Below are 23,617 nucleotides of genomic sequence, written 5' to 3'. Positions count from 1 at the left end.
GTTGTAAGGATTCAACATGTCAAATCCTTCTGATTTTCCTTGCGACTTGTCTCTGACCGGTCTGCGACGCTCAAGCTGACAAGAGCTGTAACTTCACATCTCCCCCACTCAGTCGCAAGCCAGTCGTAGACCAGTCAGGTCGTAAGGTGTGTGGTGGCCTTAAGTCAAACCACAAAATGGTTATTACAGACTAACATGAGTTTAAATATACATAAAACTGGGGAATGGCGAGGTGTTATTAAACCACACTTGGTATATTCTCTTACCCATCAAGTTTTCATCAAAGTCTGGCTTGATGAGGAATTCATGATTCTCAACCTGTTCAAGATCAAGGGTTGATTCAACCATCTCCTGGAACTTTGAAAAGTCCATCAGAATCTCCTGAATGAAAAAAAAAACAACAGAGAATATTATATGTTAGCCCAAATTCACTCCAATTTGGTTGTAAGCCCAGACTCACAAGACTGACCAGCCCAGCACCAATGTTGTAGCTTCAAGGGGGCACAGAGGCAGTTTGTATTTTGTCCATTTCCTTCAGCAATAAATTGATCCACATCATACTGCACTCAACTAAGGTGGAAGCGTCGTGGTGTATCGGTTCTGACTCTCGCCTTGTAATCAGAGGGTCGTGTGTTCGAATCCCACCATGGCCTAGCATCCTTTGGCAAGACGTTAATCCACACTTTGCCACTCTCCACCCAGGTGTTAAATGGGTACCTAGTAGGATGTGAAAGCCTATATGTAGTATGCCTAGCAATTGAGTCTTGGAACTCTTGTTGGAATGCTCCCCAGGGAGTGGAGAAGGTGCATACATTGTATGCGGGTATGCAATGATCCGATGACCGAGGTAATAATATGTCTGTAAAGCGCTTAGAGACGTCGCTCCGAATATTAAGCGCTATATAAATGCGGAATAATATTATTATTATTATTAAGTAAATGGGCACCTGGCAGAAATTTATTCCTTGAAATGCTGAGCATATCAGTAGCTTCGCTCAAGCCATGGTAGTTCTGCTGCATTTATTGCAGGGCACTTAGAGTCTTCTGATAAACAGGTGTTACAGGACAAGTCCACCCCATCAAGAAGTTGATTTGAATAAAAAGAGAAAATCCAACAAGCATAACACTGAGATTTCATCAAAATCGGATGTAAAATAAGAAAGTTATGACATTTTGAAGTTTCGCTTAATTTTACAAAACAGTTATATGCACATCCTGGTTGGTATGCAAATGAGGAAACTGATGACGTCATCCACTCACTATTTCTTTTTATTTTATTTCGTGAAATATGAAATATTCTAATTTTCTCTTCACTGCCAAGTGAAAAAGAGATTAATTCCACCCTGAACATGTGGAATTAGCATTGTTTAATGTTATATAGTTCAGTCAAGTTGGTCCTTATTGTCAAATCCGTAAGAAATGAAATATTGTATAATTCAAACAATAAAAAACAAAAGAAATAAGGAGTGAGGGACATCATTAACTGTCTCATTTGCATTTTACTCAGTGGTGCACATCACTGTTTTGTGAGAAAAAAAGCAAGACTTTAACCCTAATTCTCCCGGGGGGGGGGCCATTATGGCCCCTCAACAATTTTCGCGATATATCTGCTGCGCGAAATTTTTTTCACCTCGCAGCTCACTGACTTTTTACATTCAAGTCTCGCGCAAATTTTGAGACCAAATTTGTGACGCCCGGGTACGCGGTTACGACATTACGCAACATTATGCAAGTGCATGTCAGACCCAAAATTGCTCATAAACGTGATTTCATGTACAAATCCAATGCAAATTGCGTATTTAGCCAAAATTCATAAATGTATCATTATTTCTACTTTTACTGATTAAACTTAATTAATTTTGCCTTGTTTATGATCAGAATTATGTCTGGAACAATTTCCATTGAAAAAACAATAAAAAACAAAAAGTAAAAAAACAAAGAAATACATAAGAAATTCATAAAACAATAAAATACATAAGAAATTTATTTCCAAACCAAAGTTTTTTGAATTACGATTGTTAAGAATGCTACAAAGAAAATTTTTACCAAAAATTAGCATTCTAGGAGCTTTATTTAGTGAATTAGAGCAAAAAGTATGATTTATGCATAAATTAGCATAATTAATTCATATAAAATAAAATCTCATTATTTTGGAAAATTTTACCATACAGCCTTGTAGATTACATCGCACACTACCAGCGTGCAAATTTTTGCGTCGCTCGCGCGATCGGCGGCCGAGATCTTAAGGGGGGGCCATAATGGCCCCCCCCGGGAATGACAAGAATCAAATACCCGGGAGATTTAGGGTTAAAATGTCTTAACTTTCTTATCTTACATCCCATTTTTGATGAAGTCTTCAGCGTTATGCTCGTTTGATTTTTCTCTATTATTCAAATCGACATCTTTCTGGGGTGGATTTGACCTTTAACACACAATATAACCAAGTATAATCAATATTACCTTCAATGGATTGGTGAATACTTCCTCATCAGATGGCCTTGCTTCCTTTGTGTTTCTCGATGATCTCAATCAGGTTCGGGAGGTAATCAACAGCTTGATAAACCTTGTAGCAGTCCTGTAATGTCGCCCTCTTGTGTTGGAACTTCTTGGACAAGCGTTGGAAGTCTGGGATCCTCCTTAGGGGTTCTTCTTGCAACGTCTGTCGTAGCTCCAGGTCGTTGAAGAATGTCTCAACAAGGTCGAGCCTTTCCTCTGTTCAAAGGTGAAATAGATATACAGGTCACTTTGCTGTAGTCAATTATATTGAGACATTGGCATCTGTTCAACTAGAAGGGAGCTTCAACTTCAACACGACACATTTTGCATAATTTGGTCTAAAAAATTGCTTCAACTTTGGTAAATAGTGGACTTAAGAATTTGTTGGCTCATGAATGCTTACCTGTAATTCACAAGTTAATGTTATCATCAGTGGAGGCAGTGATACACTGGAAGATCACAATTAAATGCATGGAAAAGATGAAGCAATGCAAGAACAAAATCTACGCTCTAAACAATTTTAAATACTGATGTGCTCAAACAACCTAAAAAAAATACATTTTGATAATATTTGCTATAGTGCATACGTAACTTGTACTTTTGTTTTTCTGGGGAATTGAAACCTTGAACCTGAACTTGACTAAGTTAAAGGCATCTCACACAATTCACAGCCATATGAACAATATTAAGTTCAACACATCAGTTCCGAGGGGGGGGGGGGGGGGTGTTTCAGCGAGACCTTTGCAAATTAACCAATGTACTTAAATTCACCCATAGTACCAGCCAATATTCTAGATATAAACTTCTAAGTAGTGCTCGCAGTTTCATGGCAACAATAAGTTTTTAAGGTCAAGTTAGTTGTCTTAAAGCAGAAAGTGAGTGAAAATCATATAATAACTTAGCGTCATTGACAAATCTGTGAAAATTACCTAATACAATTAATAAGATTGCTTATTGTAAATTATGCAAATAAAACAAGATTAAATGGATATCAACACCAACACAATTCTTCTAATTTTTACATTGTAAAAGAGAACTGTTGCTCGGCTTGCACCATGAGCGTCTGACGGTGTGTGCGTCTACAAATATACACTATTATTATTATTCTTTGCAAGAAATTTTGTTTGAAATAGAATACCTAAACGATGACATCAGTTGCCACGGTGTCATGGCGGCCTGGTTTCAAACAAATGAACCCGCCGACTGAAATTGTGTGTTTTTCATAGGAGAAAAGGGCTGCTATCGGAAATTGATTGCTTGCAACCTATTTTTCAGGCAAGCCAATGTGCACAGACGATCATCAGCTGCGACTCTGTTTTGAACCAGCTGCTATGACACCATGGCAACTGACATCACACTTCGGTACTCGATAGTGGCAGTTGGAAGCAGTGTTTATCATGATGGGTGGTGGTCAGAAATCTTCTGTGCCAGTTGGGCCTGATCACTGCCAACCACTGTAGCTATAACACTGATACCAGCAGTTATATTAAAAAAAAAAGACATACCGATTCTATTTTTGTCAAGCAGAGGCTGTTTGATCCATTGTCCTAGTAACCTTTGACCCTGAGCTGTTTTACATTTGTTGAGAAGCTTCGTCAGACTCATTCCTCGGTTCACGTCCCCTGTAGAAACGAATCAAGAAAAAGATAAATGGTCGTAAAAAAAAATTGTCTTGTCGAAATCTGTTAAAGAAAAAATATAAATAATGAAGGAAGAAGGATACAATTTTAAACAGAAAGAAGTTTGTGATCTATATGGAAACACTGTTAAAATGTATTCTCACCTGAATTTGAACCCTCGGATAAACCAAACAATAATGCAGTAGATATATTAACAAAGCAATGTTTTTTAAAACAAACCCTTTGTCTTGCCAATATGTCCTACTAAAGATTGAGAAGCACATGTAAGGAACTTCCAAGTCTGGGCAGTACTATTGAACTTATACTTGATTTAAATTTTGACGTGAAGGGGTTTGATAACATAATTGGAGCATGGCAGCCTATTGATAAACAAGTGAAACATCTAACCGAGAGGACAACAAAGAAACATACTGACGAACCAATCCAACCAAAAATTGGAGTGAAGCTAAGTGATGACGGCACGTTTATCTGGAAGCAGATCCACTGTGTTAACATAACATTCAGGATCATTTATGGTATGCATGTGAGTCCTAAATATATACTTGAGCAATGGCCAGTATTCCAGGGAAGTACAAATATCAGAGCTGCCAACCAGAAAAAGAACATTTCAGTACTTTTAAAGCTGAAAATCAGTATTTCGGTGAGGAAATCAGTATTTTCAAAGAATACCATAGGACCACATGTAAACTGAAACTTAAGAAATCAGTATTTTACATGAAACTATCAGTATTCTCATTTTTCAGTACTAAATATTGAAAATCAGTACTACTTGGCAGCTCTGTGTACGATGCATTGAAAAAGGTATTTGATACAGTTCTGCAAGGTAGGCAAAATGAAGAGGGGTGCGGGCGCTGGATGGCCATGTGGAGAGATGTCTTACTCCATAGTCAGTGGGGGTGGGTGCTCTTGCACAGGCACATATTTCCGAAGAAATTTCCTGTTGCGGAGAGTGACTCTCCCAGAACCATCAACTCGGATGACGTAATGGTCATACTGTCGAACTTCGATCAAAGTCCCGGTTCTGTCCCACTTGAGTGGGTGTGGTCCTGTCTGATTCTGGAGAGCGCTCGGTGCAATATGTACATTGAACTGCTACTTTGCAATCGCTAAGTTGCCGAGGATCAGTCAAATTAAAGAAAAACAAGAACAAGTTCAAGCACAGAAGAGCAGTGTGTACAAGCAGACAGTGAATTCTAAACCAGTTTCCTCTTGCAAACAGAAGAGAATATCACACTGGACGAGGAAAGATACAAACACATTACTGGATTATTTATCTGCATATATACATGGCGAGAATGAAAGGAGCCTGCCAGGGACAGTGTTCATAAATAAGAACCTTGTCTATTTGTTGCTCTAGGCTATGAAGCTTCAGGTGCTATGGCAGCTAACAATGAACACAGTCCCTGTGCACATAAAAGAACGTTTACACCAATGATGCAGTGTGCATATTATATAATCCTCTAGGGACTGTCGCCAGTGTTACGCACTGTGTATAACATACTCCATGACTGGAAACTTAAAAAAAGGAACAAATCATACAAAAAAGTATTGGTGTATTCAATGAAAAAAGGAGGAACAAATACTCTAAAAAGGGAACAGTTGGCATGTCTGTATTGGGCATTGGAGCTTGCAGTTGTCAGTATTTCATGTGCTTGGGGTAAGTGCCCGAGTTCAGAAAGACACGATAGCTCTCAGATTTGGTCCATGACAGATTTAAAGAAGGGTGCACGTACACTTTATAATGAAATTTGAAAAATCTCATTGTGCAAGAAAGGGTAGAATGAAGGTTGTGTCCAGAGCCAATTTTTACCTTTATTCCAGTTCACAAAGTTGTCCCAGATTCCTTGCATCTTCACCTGAGAATATCAGATCAACTAGGAGAGTTGATACAAATTTTGAAGCAAGCAGACATTGGAAAAAAATGGGGGAAATGTGGACAATAGATGATTTTTTTGGCCAATTTATACATCCCATGGCCTACTTACACCAATCGTGAAACAGGTCTTTTTCAGTATAAGGATTTTACTGGGCCAGAACATCGAAAAATACAGCAACACATCAAACTTCATGACGTTATTCCACATCTAAACTAGAATCAATCAAATATCTATGGGCTAAATTTAGTGAAACGTCACTTTTGAAAGCAGACTGTTGATCCTTAGTTCTCTGAAAGACAAGCTCACTCATTGGTCGCAAAATATTCTTCTAGATTTCAGTCGAAAGATGCGACACCCGACAGACATGTGTTTATGAATCAGAATATCTTGAAATACATAATGTTAATATTCAACCAGCAAGCAATGGAAAAGCTCAATGACACAATTACTGTGCTATATTTTCTTTCTTTGAATCATCGCAACACTGAGGCATTTGTGCAGGTGCTCAAGAAAACAGAACAGAATTTCATATCTGCAAGATATTTACAAAGAAAATCCTGCTATTCAGGTGCATTGCAGTCTATGTGGAGAATGCGGACATAATAAAACGTACTTGCTATTCGAAGTACCATCCCAATCAAGACTTTTTCAGACAATTGCAGCATTAAAGCTATGTGCATGTAATCCACCCTGATGTGAAGTTGTTTTTGAAAAGCAGAATAATAAAAGAAATGCATTAATGATAATACAGGAAAAAAAAATTGAACCCAAAAGTTTTGGTTTTGTGACATCACTTGAGAGCTTCTCTCCCTTTAATATTTTGTGTATTGTGGCAGCGCCATGGTGTAGCATTTCTGACTCTCGCCTTGTAATCAGAGGGTCGTGTGTTCTAATTCCTCCATGGCCGAGACTCCTTTGGCAAGGAGTCAATCAACAATTTGCCACTCTCCACCCAGGTGTTAAATGGGTACCTGGTAGGATGCGAAAGCCTAAGAAAATAATATCCAAGCAATTATGCATGCCCAAGAAATAAATGGATATGGCCCGGGCTCTCTACATGTACACTGCACAGATACTTTGCACGATCCAGTCAAGGCAGTACGCATACCGTTAAGTGACAAATTTACAGATATTGTGAGGAGCGCTTTTGCTATGAAAGGAATTGATATGGCCTGACTATCTTCGCCATAAAACGTTTCCTATGTAATTGTTTATATTCCAGCTAATTCTTGGCGTTATACCAGGGAAAAGCTGTCCTGCAGAATTCTACAGAAATAAAACACAAATCACACAGAAACAAATGAAGCACATAGCAACAAACAGACAAAAAGTAACACCATAATCCAACATTTTTTAATGAAAGTAAACTTACTCTCTGGACCTGTTGATGCGAGGTTAAGAGCTGTAACAGCAGCAGCATCCAACTTCATATACTGACTCAGGTCAAAGGTCATCAGCTTGAATTGTCCAAAGTTAGTCTCATCTCCCAGGAGCTTATTTGAAAAAAAAAATTGTTTTTAAATGTTACATTAAGAATAAATGAATTCATAATGATATCAAATAATAAATGACTAGATTACAAGAATACCGCAAGAATCAAATTCAACTCATAGTAGAATCTCTTGCCCATTGCATTGTCTAGACAATTGTTTTGCAAGTGTATTGACTTTACTATTTGATAATATTTTGTAAACATTGTACAAACAGTCCTAAAAATGATAGCAGTTCAATAGAAGAGTCTGAATGAATAAAATATAAAATTGAAATTCAATAAATCACGCAGCGTCGGAATTACACGGGGGCGACGGGCGATTTCGCCCCCATGACAGCCCAAATCGCCCCTAAAAATTCTCAAAACCCAATGCTTTGGGGCGACTATTTTAGAATCGCCCCAATAAAATACCATCGACAATGTTAAAAATACTTCACACAATTACGTTCTCCGGCGGCGGAGCAAGCGCATCTTTTATATCGCCCTTGCCAGCTTCAAGTTGAACGGTCGATGCATTATCCGAGCCTTCCGCAACACCGGAAGCTTCGCGATTGTAAATAAACGTGCAATGCAATATGGGATGCGGAGTACGCATAGTCTTTAGCACAGGCTTTTTAGAATTGTTGACGCACTTGCTGCATGGCTTATGTATATGTACGCGTGCACGATTAGACTGCACAGCTGGTAACGAGACCACATGCATCGTATGGTATTATCAGCTGGTGATTGTGACAGCTCTGCTTATCGACATCGTCGAGTCGGAGTGCGAGATGGATAAGCAGCGAAGCCATTACGATAAGCACAGTTTCAAATTGCCAAGTGCGTCTCTTTTTCAATACCATGGTTTTTCCATACTTCACCATGTGCAATATCTAATGCACACATTTCCCATTTGGGATATCACAATTCTGTGATATAGTAATTCTAACTGCTCAGGAAATAAATCCGTTCACAGCACATACGATGTGCGAGTCTTTTATCCTCACAGTCGCTGTCTTTGCTTGTCAAAACGGAGCCTTAATAATCCAAAATCACTTCGCTTATAGTTGTGAATTATAACTTTTTAATTTCTTTCTTGAAGAGGGGTAAATATCAGACAATAAATCATCAAACAAGGCTCAATCTAAAAAAAATAGGAGGACGCCGTGCGCTTGAGTGTGGTACTTGCATGCTGTTGTTAGCTAGCCAGTTAGAGCTCACGTTCTCTGCCAGAGCTCTGGGTGAGAATTCTATCAGTAATGGCCTAAGTGATGGTGATTTTCTGTTTCAGATAGAGTTTAGATTTCATGTTAATTTTTGAAAACTGTCAAAACACTTTATGATTTCTTCATTGTGATTAATATTTAAGTTATTAATGAATACATTTTCACCGAATTTAGACTCTCCCAGAATGAAAGGCATTTTCTGTGGAGATCTGCATTTTCAAAATAACTTGCGAAAAACTTAAGGTACATGAACCTACAATACATGTACATATAGCCTGTGGCTATGTGTTGGAATTTGAATAGACTGAGTAAGATATTTATTTCATTTCTTTAACATAATTTATATGCAATCCAAGTGCACCTCATAGTCACAATCACACACAAACACTCACCCACACCCGTGATTCTAACCATGAAAAAAAACCTTTTTTTCTAAATTTATTATTTGATCTGAATTCTCTCTTTCTCCATCTCTCCCTCTCTCCTTTATGTTTGTTTTATTCATTAATTTTATTTAGATTTTTTTTTTTTCAATTTTTTTTTTTTTGGGGGGGGTTCATTGTTCATGGTTCTTAAAGATGAAAATAAATAAGCCCATATGTGTGTGTGGTTGTAAAGGGGATGTGGAGTGAGGGTGTCAAAACACACTCAAACATTTAAATCTGATTTCTTAAATGTTTGAATAAGCCAATAAAGTCTTGGGGCCTCGATTGGCTCAAATCTGAAGTGTGTGAAGCTGAAGGCGACTGTGGGATCACTGTTGATTATTGTAAGGCCTGTAGGGCATTCCCCCACCACCGGGAGCAAAAAAAAAATGTTCTGAGCTGTTAGGCGTCACAGTGAGTCTCGTAATGTCAAAAGGTAATTGCTGATATGCGATAAAAAAAGTAGCCCCATGAATTTGAAAATAGCCCCAAGATATTCAGTGGTAGCCCCAATGTAAAAAAAAAGTAGCCCCTAAAAAAAAATTAATTCCTACCCTGAAATCACTGCTTATATCGCAATATAACTTATAAGAACATGATCTACCAACCACAGGGGATAGATTAGAGTGGATAAAAATTGCAATGTGATAAGAATTAAAAGGCAGGATATTGGATGTGGTAAAGAATATACATTCAAGAAAAAATGTGCAATCTGTAAAATAGTGAATGCCCTTCCAGAGGTTAATTGTTCTGGGTACGGCGCAAGACAATTCAGAGGCGGCATTGAGCTGTGTAAAGCTCGATTGACACTTGCACGCATTGTGGTTCCCGCATAGTTTGCGCACTTGTCAATGCAAAGACAGAACAAAATAATTCTTGAGAGTAATGAGATAACAAAGTTTCAACCAAAGATGCGACGATACCTCTGGCATCTTCCTTGATTTGTGATGCACGACAACATTGTGTACCGCAAAAAGATGCAATCCGACCGTGTCACTGAAATTCTTCAGCTTGTTGTCCAATCCAGCCTAGTGTCCAATGTCCTCCATACACCTCACCTTTCAGCAGATCATGCAAGCTTGCAAAGAACACTCTAAATGTCTATTTTGGCCTTCATCCACAGAGACATTAACAACTTCACAAGCACTTGTCATCTCTGCCACAATCCCAACAGTGTCAGCAACAGTATCTCGATATCTGAGCAAACACCATCTTCTGTCATCCAGACAGCAGTGTGTGGAATAACTGAACTCACCAAGGACGTTGTGAATTGCACAAAGTCACAGAACATTGAACCCACTGCTAAATGAAGAAACAGGAGGTCGTGTCAATGAGCCCTTTGCACTCTTCAGTCGACACTGCAGCAACAACAGTTTTAAGAGCCATTCATCTTCCCCCGAGGACCAGCTACCCACCCTTCACCACCATTATACCAACCTCACCCATTGCTACAGAGACCCATCCCACCGCTGCCACCATTTGTGAGGTTTCAAAATAACAGTCCTACATTAGCAATAGACGTGCCTGCAAAACACTTGGCCTCAAATGACACTTTGGATCAAGCACCATTTGGTGGTTGAAGCTCGCAAGATTAAAGTGATGGTTTTGACCAAATAAGCCCATGGGCAATTCAGTGCCAAGCCAATGTTTGAAATATATTTGAAAATTTGACAATAAATGAATTACTCAAAAATTTTCAAGATAAAGTGTGAGTACACGTGTATTACAAATGCAACGGCCTATTGATTCATTTTCCATAATAGGTTGCTGATAGCTTACCTCCATATACTTGATAAGAGCTGACACTGATCCCATGGCATTTGTTTTATCCATCTCAGCTGCAATGTAACGGGAAAATTAAAGTTATTACACATAAACACAACGACAAATAACATAAGAACCTGGAAACAAAAGCAATCAATCTGTTTGCATTACACAATTCAATATGATGGAATTTGTGAGTCTGTCACACCTGACAACCCCAACAGCCAAGAAATTAGAACAAATTACTCAGAATATTTCTAAAATGAAAAAAACCTTCAAATTCCTATTCAATACTACATACAATTTTTGACAGGAATAGAAAAACATGGGTTAAAATTTATTTTTATTTATTTATTTATAAGTCTATTTTAGTAGGGTGGCCTCATCAGTAATTGGCATACTGTTGTCCTTTGAGGCAAAACTACAAATGGCAGTTTTTCTTTCACCCAAAAGAAAGAATATTCCTATTCAATAGGAACACTTGGCAGGTATGCTTTATGAATGGGAATGACTGATATTCAATATTTCTTGTGGGAAAAGTTAATTACATTTGGATAATGTATTATTTGAAATCATGGGAAGATCTCACAGGGCGAACTCTCTCCAGTTCTGTCTAGGGCTACAAAACATTGAATAATCAACATCAATAAAACCACAGAAATGTGATGTCATCAGTTCCATTGTTTGCATACCTATCAGGATGTTCATATAACCGTTTTGTTAAATTAAACAATTTGCATTTTACTTCCAATGTTGATGAAATTTTTTGTTCTAAACTTGCTTGATTTTTTTTCTCTTTTTACTCAAATCAACTTTGTTGGGGTGGACTTCCCCTTTTTCCCTCATTTGATTTCTCTGTTTCTATTCATATCTTCTTCTTCATGGGCTGGACATCCCGCTTCAAAACTCATGATTTCTTACGGAGGGCTTTACTGTTGACTTGTTCCACATTCCTGCCGACCTTCAGAAGACGATTCAAATCCTGAACGATATCCTTGGAATTGAAGTCTGCCTTCTTACGATCGGTGATGAGCAACCCGCCACGCTGGACCACGTGCTTCAGCTTTGCAAATTCAGGATTGTTAGGGTCACCACCAGAGCACAGCAGACATTCTTTTGGGCCAAGCTGTACAATGAGTGCCTGATAGAATACAGGGAAAGTTAGTTAATGAAACAACATAATTCAATATTTATCGTTAGGGTCACCACCAGAGCACAGCAGACATTCTTTTGGGCCAAGCTGTACAATGAGTGCCTGATAGAATACAGGGAAAGTTAGTTAAAGAAACAACACATTTCAATGTTTATCATTAGGATCACCACCGGAGCACAGCAGACATTCTTTTGGGCCAAGCTGTACAATGAGTGCCTGATAGAATACAGGGAAAGTTAGTTAATGAAACAACATAATTCAATATTTATCGTTAGGGTCACCACCAGAGCACAGCAGACATTCTTTTGGGCCAAGCTGTACAATGAGTGCCTGATAGAATACAGGGAAAGTTAGTTAAAGAAACAACATAATTCAATGTTTATCATCGATGATAATCTCACCAACTGTAGGGTTACATAGGAGAAACATTTGTTAGGGATGCCAGTTGGAATTGATCAGAGGGCATGAAAATCACCTAGAATATAACATTTTTTATACAAAAATGCTTAAACTATGGCCTGAAAATAAATTGCCAGGGCCTGCATTCAGGCTTTTGCCTGAAAACTGGCATCCCTAATTTGTTCATTCAATAACTGACAGGAAAATAACATTATACATGCATGGTAGTTTCTGAAATGTTCATTATGAATTTAAGCGATTTTGAAAAGGGAATTTTTTGCAATTCAAATGTTTATGAGGTTTTTTCATATTTCAAATCCCCAGCATCAAATATCATATTATATTTAAATATTATTGTGGTGTTATTCCTTTTTATTAATATCATGGGTCAATTTAGATGTAAACTACATGTACTTTATATGCCTTTAGGCAAATATTTTTTTATTTTTAAAATATTCAATATAAATAACTATTCAAAATTCAATAACACCATGTTTATCTAAACATCCATCAATCTAATTTCTCTCCTACAATTAAAGTGGAATGATAACCTTCATTCTTCTTTTAAAAGCGTACATGTATCATATTCAAAGTTGTATATCCTTTACTTAAATGAAGCATCAAGCATATCATTCTTGCTCACCTCAAGGTTTGAAAACTGGTCATTATCCGCAAACTCCGACACTCCAAGCTCCCTCAACGTCGCATCGGCGTACCCCACCCCGACGATCCTCTGTCCGCTCTCTCCGGCCACCTTGACCGCAATGACCGAAGCCGAGCTGGACATGTCATTGTTGCCGAAGAGAATCTCTTCAAACTGGCTTAGGTTCCCAGGAGATGCCTGAAGGGATATACGGACAGGAAGAAAAACACAAATAAATCGATTCTGAAGGGTTGGGTTTCCTAAAACTAGTTTGGATAATCCTGTATAGTGTTTGTTCGGTGGTACAGAGATATGGATATCACAAATACATGTAACACTAAAGTAGGGGTCTTTACCTTTCTTTCAAATTTGAATTAGATGATTTCACAGGAAAAAAAATCAAATGACAATCAGTGACTTTTGAATGGAATTTTTAAAATATATGATTCAGTAAGAACCCCACATAAATACAACTGGTAATAATTATGCATGCAAAGTCATGATTAACATAGTATTTTGAGGGGTAATTCTTAATTGCCATGAAAACGGAAGTAATTGCGCCATCCTCCTGCCAGATCCAAGTAATTAATCAATGCTACCTAATAACCCATCCCCCCCCCCCCCCCTCACCATCCCCCACCGCACCTCATGATTGGCTCGCGACCCAATTTTGGAATAAAACATTACACATGTTTTAAACTGATGAGAAGATTAATTCAAACATGTAAACTAGCATCCTAAGTTCTGAATCAGTCATACAAATTTTTAAACAAAATTTATGGATACTTCATTCCCCTTCGTAGGACTGGTACAAAAGCAATTTAATTCAATACTGTAATGCCGCAACAATTGTTGATTACACGTAGCTATGATTTTTACATGGTTCCCAGTTTTTCAAGAAAACAAAATTCCCCGATTTGCCCTGATGAAATTTTAAAATTCCCTGATAATCATTAAAACCCATTCCCAGTTTCGCATGTTTTCTCAGTTGTTGCAGAGAATTGCATGTATTTCCAGTATAAAAACAATAATGTAAAACTGATTAGTACTATTACACAGGCATGTAATGGCCTCCCTTCTCCCCATACAGCCATCCTTTCCTCATCTTATACAGAAAGAGTTTGATTTAAAGCAATCCTATTATATCATTAAATTACAGTACACCATGTTTAAGACGCCACTTTGATATGCAACAAAACATAACAGAGTCTGACTGACTACTGTGCTTTCGACTTTTGGGCCGATCAAGATTCCCTGATTTTTCCGTCATTTGAGGCCTTAAAACAGCCAAAATGGGTAGTGATGATTGAAAAAAAAGTCGATGTATGGTGCGGAAAAAAAGTTTCCTGATATTACATTAATCTAATAACTATATTTGTGTAAGTTTTATGAAATAGAGACATACAGAGATGATTTTTCGCAATAAATTGTATTTTTTCTCACAAAAACATATTTTTTAAGGGAAAAAAGGTACTGCCGTATTCTGGTTGCAAAAACGTACTGGTTGGCAGGTCTGCTATTCGAAAGGTGGCCTTAAAGCAACCAAACTGGGTGGTCCATACCTTGTATGCTAGTGTCCAACTGTTGCCTTTGCCCGTTGCCTGGTTACTATACACCTCTATTCGGTACTGTCTGACTAGAAGCAGGTCTCTCACAACTGATTCAAAATTCAGTTTACTGAGCACCACTGATTCAATCTTGTTTGGGCCTGTATTATCAGAATTAATGTCAAATCTCAGTTCAGGTGGATGTTTCATAAGGCAGTTTAAGTTAGGAGCGACTTTATGAACGACTGGTGATCTTTTTCTTAGAAGCTTAGAACAAACTCATCATGCAATGGCTTTCCAAATAAAGATGGGGGAAATTAATTCTAAAACTCCCATTGCTCGATGTACAAGATACAAGATATTTATTTTATCTTCACAAACACGATTACAGAGAAATTTGTTTTCCACTGGTGTAATAGACATTAGACATGCATGAACAAAATCAAACAAAGAAACAAATAAGTCACAAAAAGTTTATACACAGGTAACAAAATCAAGCAAAGAAACAAATAAGTTACAAAGATGTGTATTGACATCGAAATTAAAAGTGCAGCCTCAAAACAGTAACAGTGCACCTTCTGTAAAAATAAAAAATAAAGGAGGCTTCAATGAAATCCTGTTAGGGAATCATGCGAAAATTGATTATTTGAACAAACTTTGTTCATATTTGGTGTGCTGGCTAAAATCAAAAACTTTTCCCAATCATGTCTTTATCTGCCATTTTGAATGTCAAAATGGCTGCCATAAAATATTGCATTCTGACCCATTTCTCAAGTAGCAAATTGGGAATTGAGAGAAAGATTCTAACTTGTAGGAAAGGACTTGATAATGATTGTCTGAAATCCTGATATCTTAAAGGTAAATGCTAGTTTTGGTAACGATATCAAAATGAGTTCGTACAGAATCCAATGAAATGACCACCAAAGTGTCTGTTTGTATAAATAAAGAATATGTGCCAAAGGATTCTGGTCAAGCGTAGGGCACGACATTCAAAGCAATAATAATACACTGTCCCACGTGTGCTTATCTGTGTTGGTGATCTTCAGTGTGAATATTTATTATTTTTCAGCATAGATTTCAAGATTTCACAAAGTTCAGTTTATGGGACTCTACCAGAACTAGATCCTCAATGATATACTGACAATTAAGCCTGGTTTTACAGACTTTCTCATGAAATCAGTGTTTACTGCAACTACTGGCATATCTCTTTAAGAGGTGGATATCTTGGTATTCAAAATGGCCATCAAAATATGATTACAAGAATCTGGGAAGATGAAAACTTGTAACATTGAATGGAAACATGATGCCATCTATAAAACATATCCCAAAATATGGATCAGTTCTACACAAATCACACAAATAATCAATAATAGGCATGTATATCTGTCAGGATATAATCTATTCCGAGGCGCTTTATTATCACTCCATCTTTACCTCCAGCTGCCATAAAAAGCGATGTGCATTTAAAGGGGAATAAAACCTTTGGAACAAATAGGCTTGTGTAGAAACAGAAAAATCAAAGAATAAGAATAAAGAAAGTTTGAGAAAAATCGGACAAATAGTGAGAAAGTTATGAGCATTTGAATATTGCAATCACTAATGCTATGGAGATCCTCACATTGGCAATGCGACAAGGATGTGTGATGTCACTGATGAACAACTTTCCCTTTGGTGGACTATAAAATACCCTCAAAATGTCTCTTTTTGCTTTTTTCTTATGATGATACAAACTCTTTATCCATGATGTATTCTTAAAAAATATGTATTACATGCCCTCATGTAGAAAGAACACATGATTTATGAATAAAAGAGGCAATTTAAGTGAAATATATACTAAAGTAATGGTGAGAGTTGTTCATAAGTGACATCACACATCTTTGTCGCTTTGTCAATTTTCTATCTCCATAGCATTAGTGATCGCAATATTCAAATGCTCATAACTTTCTATATGTCCGATTTTTCTCAAACTTTCTTTATTTTTATTCTTTGATTTTTCTGTTTCTACACAAGCCTATTTGTTCCAACGGTTTCATTCTCCTTTAAGGAATAATTTCTGCCAGGTACGCATTCTCACTATGGTCAAGAGCAGCATAATGAGAATTTCTTGCTGAAAGAATAATGCAATGGCCGGGATTTGAACCTCAGACCTTCTATTTCAAAGTCCGGAGACCTTATACAGTGGGCAACGATGATCCAAGTAATTCAAATAAACTCCGGGGGGATCAGCTTATTTTGAGATTAAGTCACAAAGACGGAACAGAGTTCTTACCTGAGCCCAAATGTTTAATAACACCCAAAGTCTTGAAGACTTCTTTAGCAGCAAACACTGCATCCTGGCCATGTACTGTGTAGTAATCCTATGAAGAAAAATATATAGCGGAATCAAATTAATCATATGGGCAATTCCACAGGTTGGTCCAAATCATGTAACGTGAGTAACCGACACATTCCAAAGATTTGCCAGGAGCATAATAGAATTTCCCAACTTTGTTTTTATATGTACAAAGGATAGTCAGATTGTGTACTTTGTTGTGATAAGGAGATGTTTAGTTCCTATCAATAATAATGGAGTTACAGCTCCAAGTATGAGTCAAGGTGTCTCCAAATGTAATGTGAGTAACCGTGGAATAGCCCATATGAAGAACAATATATTTCAGAAGAAAACAAAATGAGTTACTGAAGCCATGTCAGACTCTGCAGATACCATCTTAGAAACAGATGTACATGTAACTGGCAGTAATTTCAGGCTGAATGCTGAGAAATTTACAATATCATTCAAAACAAAATTCCTAAGAGAAAGGTGACAAAAAGGCCAATATATGTCTAATGTCTTTGTTTTCACAAAAAGACAAAATATTGTAAATATGGCTGATTGAGTTTGGAATAAGTCCAACTTTTCTTTGAAAAAAAAACACATGGGCCTGTATTCTGAAGTCGGGTTTAACTTAAACTCAAGTTTAAAGTTGTGGTTTAAGTATGGACAGCCAATTGTTACATAATCACTAACAGTAGAAATATCATACTTTCAGCTCATTCAGCTCTCAAATCATTCATAATTGTGTAGGAAGTATAAATAGATGATTGTCTTCACCATCAATGAATCAGGAAAGAGCACAGTAAACATTAGAAACATACAACTGAATAAAAATGTTGATACTTTTGGCTTCCCATACTTAGACCACAACTTTAAACCTGAGTTTAAGTTAAACCCGACTTCAGAATATGGGCCATGGTATATTAGGTTGTGCAAGTCCATGAACACACATTCAAAAAGGGCAAAGAATGAAGCACTGGATTGCACTTTCTCAAAATCCAAGCAAGATACTTGTTAATGGACAAATGGGTAACTGATCAGGTTTATAAAAGCAGGTGCAAGTTTAGGGTTTTCATCAAAAACAAACTTTTGTTCAAAGGGCTTCAGACCCATGACATGACATGTTTTCAACAATCTGACTGGATCACCCCGAAATTTACAAAAACATGGAGAAAACTCTTAAATTCCGACTAACAGGTACCTTTCAGAAAGAAAAATGGGACAAACGGTGAAAACCGAAACCTTGTAGCACTTCTCACGTGCAGGAGAAGACAACTTAAAAAATAAATGGTTCAATTTGCAAGTGTAATTCTCATAGCTAGAGGGCATCAAAGAAGATATTGGGATGCACGGGGTGATACGACACACCGATACCACTTTGTCATACATGGGGGGAAACGCAATCCTATATCCTGGCACAACGATCTCTGGCTTAAAGTCTCGCACTGTCCCCTACAGCTATATCAATTAAGAGAGACATACTGAAAGGTAAAGAAAGAAACTTGGTCACAATTAGCACATCTTTTACTTTTTCCTTACATGGTATTTTTATTTTTTACCTCAGCATTTCTTTTTGTATCTTGATCGTACAAGATTTGTTTCTGTCCCTCTCAGTCCCTCATTTTGGAGATTTATTTTGAAAATTTTTTTTCAGAGATTTAAGTTACATGTTATTTGCTTACTTTTCCCCTTCTACATATTTATTAAAATCACCAACCTCCTCTTCACTTCAAATGCCCCCCCCCCCCCCGCTCTTCACAGGGAATCACAGCCCCCTTTCTCCCTTGCCCCTCTCCTTCACAGGTTCCCCCTCCCTCCTCTCTCTCCCCTCCACTTCACAGGTCACCCTGCCCCCTCCCTTGCCCCTTTCCTTCACCGGTCCCCTCTCTCTCCCCTCCACTTCACAGGTCACCCTGCCCCCTCCCTTGCCCCTTTCCTTCACCGGTCCCCTCTCTCTCACCTCCACTTCACAGGCCACCCTGCCCCCTCCCTTGCCCCTTTCCTTCACAGGTTCCCTCTCCCTCCTCTCTCTCCCCTCCACTTCACAGGCCACCCTGCCCCCTCCCTTGCCCCTTTCCTTCACAGGTTCCCCCTCCCTCCTCTCTCTCCCCTCCACTTCACAGGTCACCCTGACCCTCCCTTGCCCCTTTCCTTCACCGGTCCCCTCTCCCTCCTCTCTCTCCCCTCCACTTCACAGGCCACCCTGCCCCCTCCCTTGCCCCTTTCCTTCACAGGTTCCCCCTCCCTCCTCTCTCTCCCCTCCACTTCACAGGTCACCCTGACCCTCCCTTGCCCCTTTCCTTCACCGGTCCCCTCTCCCTCCTCTCTCTCACCTCCACTTCACAGGCTACTCTAGCCCCCCCCCCTCTCCCCTCCCTTTTTTTTCTATTCTCTCTCCTCCCTGGGCACTCTCTCTGATCACCCCTACCCCACCGCCAATGTACCTCATCACATTATATATAATCTGCATTCTTATTTTACCAGTGTACCGATGCCAGGTGGATATGGTAGTGAGCCGGAATTATTTTGTGAAACGGGCACTAAAGCTTTGTTTTCTTTAAATTCAAAATTGCAAGCATGTAAGAAATAAAAGTAAAGCCAGAATGACACATCTACAGTAGGCCTACTTTAAAACCCTGAAACCAACCGTTGTTTTTAATCAAACATAATTAGATCTGTTCCAAGCTGAGGATTTTGTGTAAATGCTCTCTTAGAGAGATCAATAGAAATAGACAGGTGTTTAAAAGAATCAATTCTTAGATAAAATTGTTCAAATATTGACTCAGATGATCACTAAAATACTTTCAATACATATAAGTCTGATGTGTTTACATGGTTTCTTTCAAATCATCAATCATATGTTTGCATCACAGATTCAATAAAAATCCTTTTTAATTTAATAGTTTGTAATTATTAATCATTGAAATATGAATTTATATTAAACGCTCCTTGCCTGAAGCACAAAATGTTAAAATAATGGAATTCCATGTTCATCCAATAAAACTAGCACATCAATGATGTGGAGCTCATCCGGCATCTCGCAACACAATTTAATACAATTTCAATTTCAGCCCAGTTGACACTGTAGTGAATTATATTGGTGAAATAAATTGAGGATATAGAATTGAAATTGATGAAGAAATGACATAGAAGCATTTTTTGTGATCTATGAATAAATTTCATATGAATTATTATCTAGTCAAAGTTTCTTAAAGTTCTCTGTGTAGAACCTTGGTGAACCTAATGTAGCTCTCAGATGGAACAAAAATAACCAAAATCAATCAACAAATAAGTAAGCAATTTTTGTGAGTTTTGAAAATATATGAATAAATAGCAGATTCAATGAGTTTCAAAATTCTATGTTTAAATTTTGTATCACCACCTCGAGCTATCATATAAAGCAAACAAAACTGAAATTGATCAACAAATGAAGAAGAAAAAACATTTTTTTTGATTTATGAATAAATTTTTCATAAATTAGAATTTTCCAGACAAAATTTCAAAATTTTGTGTACAAGTTTGGTGAACCTCATGCAGCTCTACCAGATGGAAGAAAAAAATCAAAATCTGTCAACAAATGAAGAAGAGGAATTTTCTGTGATTTATGAATACATTTCGCATAAATTAGCATAAGTAATTTTCTACTGAAAATTTCAAAAATCTGTGTAGAAGTTTGGTGAACCTCATAAAGTTCTACAAGATGGAAGAAGAAAAAAAGTAAAAATCAGTCAACAATTGAAGAAGAAAAAGCATTTTATGTGAAATTTTAAAAATATGAATAAATTAATTTCGAATAAATTAGCATAAAAATTGTTCTAGTCAAAATTTCAAAATTCTGTGTACAAGATTGGTGAACCTCATGAAGCTCTACCAGATGGAAGAAAAAAAATCAAAATCGGTCAACAAATAAAGAAGCATTTTATGTGAATTTTTAAAAATATGCATAAATTAATTTCGCATAAATTAGCATAAAATTTGTTCTGGTCAAAATTTCAAAATTCTGTGTAGAAGATTGGTGAACCTCATGAAGCTCTACCAGATGGAAGCAAAAAATTAAAAATCGGTCAACAAATAAAGAAGAAGCATTTTATGTGAATTTTTAAAAATATGCATAAATTAATTTCACATAAATTAGCATAAAAATTGTTCTGGTCAAAATTTCAAAATTCTGTGTAGAAGTTTGGTGAACCTCATGAAGCTCTACCAGATGGAAGCAAAAAAATCAAAATCGGTCGACAAATAAAAAAGTAGCATTTTTTGTGTATTTTGAAAATGCGCATAAATTAGCATATTTAATAAATTTCAAAATTCTGTGTAGAATGCCCCACCTAGTGATATCATATAAAGCAAACAGAATTGAAATCGGACTTGAAATGGCGAAGTAGTAGCATTTTGAAATTGTGGACGGATGACAGACGACGGACGCCACGCCACGGCACGGCATAAGCTCATCTTGCCCTTCGGGCCGGATGAGCTAAATATTTCATATTTCATATAAAATACAGAAGAAATAGTGAATGATGTCATCAGTTCCTCATTTGCATACCAACCGAGATGTGCATATATCTGTTTTGTGAAATGAAGCGAAACTTTAAAAGGCCATAACTTTCTTATTTTACATCCGATTTCGATGAAGTTTTCAGTGTTATGCTTGTTGAATTTTTTTTTTATTTAAATCAAGTTTTTGTTGGGGTGGACTTGTCCTTTAACTTGATCTTTTCTGACACAATATACTACCATAATCAAACACCAGGCACTACAAGAGCCAACTGGTGAAAAAAAACACTGCTGTCTCTAAATATTGGCTTAAAATTGTCTTTGTTTGAAAATACTAGCTACATGTATGTCTTCCACAACATGAGACTATGTGCAAAGTTATTTTTGAACTACATGTAGGCAAGGTAGGCATACAAAAATACAATTAGGTAGAATGATTTTCATTATATGAGCATATACAGTACTTAGGGCATATGTATGTTCATGTAAAAGAAAGAGCAAATGGGTTTTGTTCAGAAATGCTACAACATACATGTATATAGCAAAGTCTTACTGAATATCATCAAAACCAATATTTATATAAAATAACACCCCCAAAAATACAGATGCAAGAAAATCATTAATTCAAGACTTTCAGAGAACGCACAAAAAGTGTACTATCACATCATGGCGGAAAAAATGGACGAAAAAGATATTGAGCAAACAGGAAATCCCAACAGCACCAAGAAAAGAGAGGTTGAACTAATAATGCCACGAGGGAACATAAACAGGAGGAGCTCTTGCTTGGTATGAGGAAAGTGGAACCTGGTATCGGATTCCGCTTGCGCAAAATTTTAGTTAAGTGAGTGCGTAACACTTCGAAGCACCCTCTAGGTGTAATTACATGAAGACAGTAGTTGATTTCAATATCGGCATGGAAGGGAGAAATATCAGGAAGATGATTGTCGTGTTAAACCCATTCATGAATATTTTGAAGACAGATCATTTCTTTAAATAAAATAAAACATTACTTCATTTTACTTTGGATAGGATAAGGATTAGGATTGATATAAAATACTGAAGATAGTGCTCAGCTAAAAGCCCCAAAAGCCAGATCACATCACAATGTGTAAACGTATCTCTATGAATTCCGAATATATGTAAAATTAATCAACCAGTTAAGTTTAACTATGGATAGAACATTTTGAGTCTGTGACACATACACATATTTATCAGCTCAATCTCCACACTGTTTCTGGAGATGATGACTAAAATAACAAAGATTTGAAAACATGAGGAACATACAGATTTGACATTTCGGGCTTATCATAGCTTGAGCACAGAGTTGGGCATTAAAGTACACTTATTGCAATGATTCAAAGGACAAAAATATGAGGCGGATTAGAAGAGGGAATCAGATGAAATTTAAAGATTGACAGAAACTTACATGTGGTTAGGATTTGCCAATGAATAAAGCTTACACTGTAAAATAATTCATACATGTACATGGATGTCATACTACTAACATCTTCTGAAGATGTGGAAAAAAAATTGGCATTCCAATATTCTTGTAAAAGGTGCCTATGTCGAGTGTTCTACAATTAGATCATTTGCTTCCTATAAAATGTATTCAGGAATACATTTATCACATTACACTCTAAAACATACTCACCGTTCTGTCAAATACTCTGAATGTTGTTTCTGGTTTCTGCAGAAAAAGAAGAGGAGATGATTTAATTCTGATGAACTGAAATAGACCCATTACATCTTATCAACTTGTCGCACAAATTGTCGAGGTCACTAAATGCCATGTAGTTCCCCCCCCATTGGCAATGCAACCAAAATCTTTGATGTCACACATTTACAACTTCTCCATTACATTCTTACAAATTTTCACTGAGAGATTAAAAAGTGCCAACCTGATGCACATTATCTCTCCATATCAACAAAGCTGCCAAGTTGTATTTTGCCTTTTCAGTATTCTTATCCCCAAAATCCGTATTTTGACCAAAAAATCTGTATTTTTACCATGAGATAAACATGCATGTATAATGGCAAAGTTCGATCACTTCTTACATTATTTTGCGCCCCACACCGTCGCACACGAGACCGAAAGCTTCAGTCTAGATTTTGGTTGTTCCGCTGAACTGCGTTGGCTGACTCACCAATACATAGACTGAAGAATT

The 23,617-nt window shown here is 37.2% G+C and overlaps 1 protein-coding gene across 1 annotated transcript in view; it reads right to left on the bottom strand.

Moving 5' to 3' along the window:
• Positions 1-23,617, bottom strand: part of LOC121413931 (DNA mismatch repair protein Msh2-like) — a 41,411-nt gene that overhangs the window by 11,851 nt on the left and 5,943 nt on the right. Inside the window, 11 exon segments of the mRNA XM_041606945.1 lie at positions 267-381; positions 2,461-2,494; positions 2,496-2,712; positions 4,002-4,118; positions 7,386-7,506; positions 10,915-10,973; positions 11,821-12,040; positions 13,095-13,292; positions 14,657-14,802; positions 16,911-16,998; positions 23,104-23,139. Of these exon segments, the coding sequence (XP_041462879.1) occupies positions 267-381; positions 2,461-2,494; positions 2,496-2,712; positions 4,002-4,118; positions 7,386-7,506; positions 10,915-10,973; positions 11,821-12,040; positions 13,095-13,292; positions 14,657-14,802; positions 16,911-16,998; positions 23,104-23,139 (1,351 nt within the window).

Source organism: Lytechinus variegatus, chromosome 4 (assembly GCF_018143015.1).
Source record: "Lytechinus variegatus isolate NC3 chromosome 4, Lvar_3.0, whole genome shotgun sequence".
Classification (NCBI taxonomy): Eukaryota; Metazoa; Echinodermata; class Echinoidea; order Temnopleuroida; family Toxopneustidae; genus Lytechinus; species Lytechinus variegatus.
Note: the sequence above shows the minus strand (reverse complement) of the source record. Positions and strands in the feature narration are given on the sequence as shown.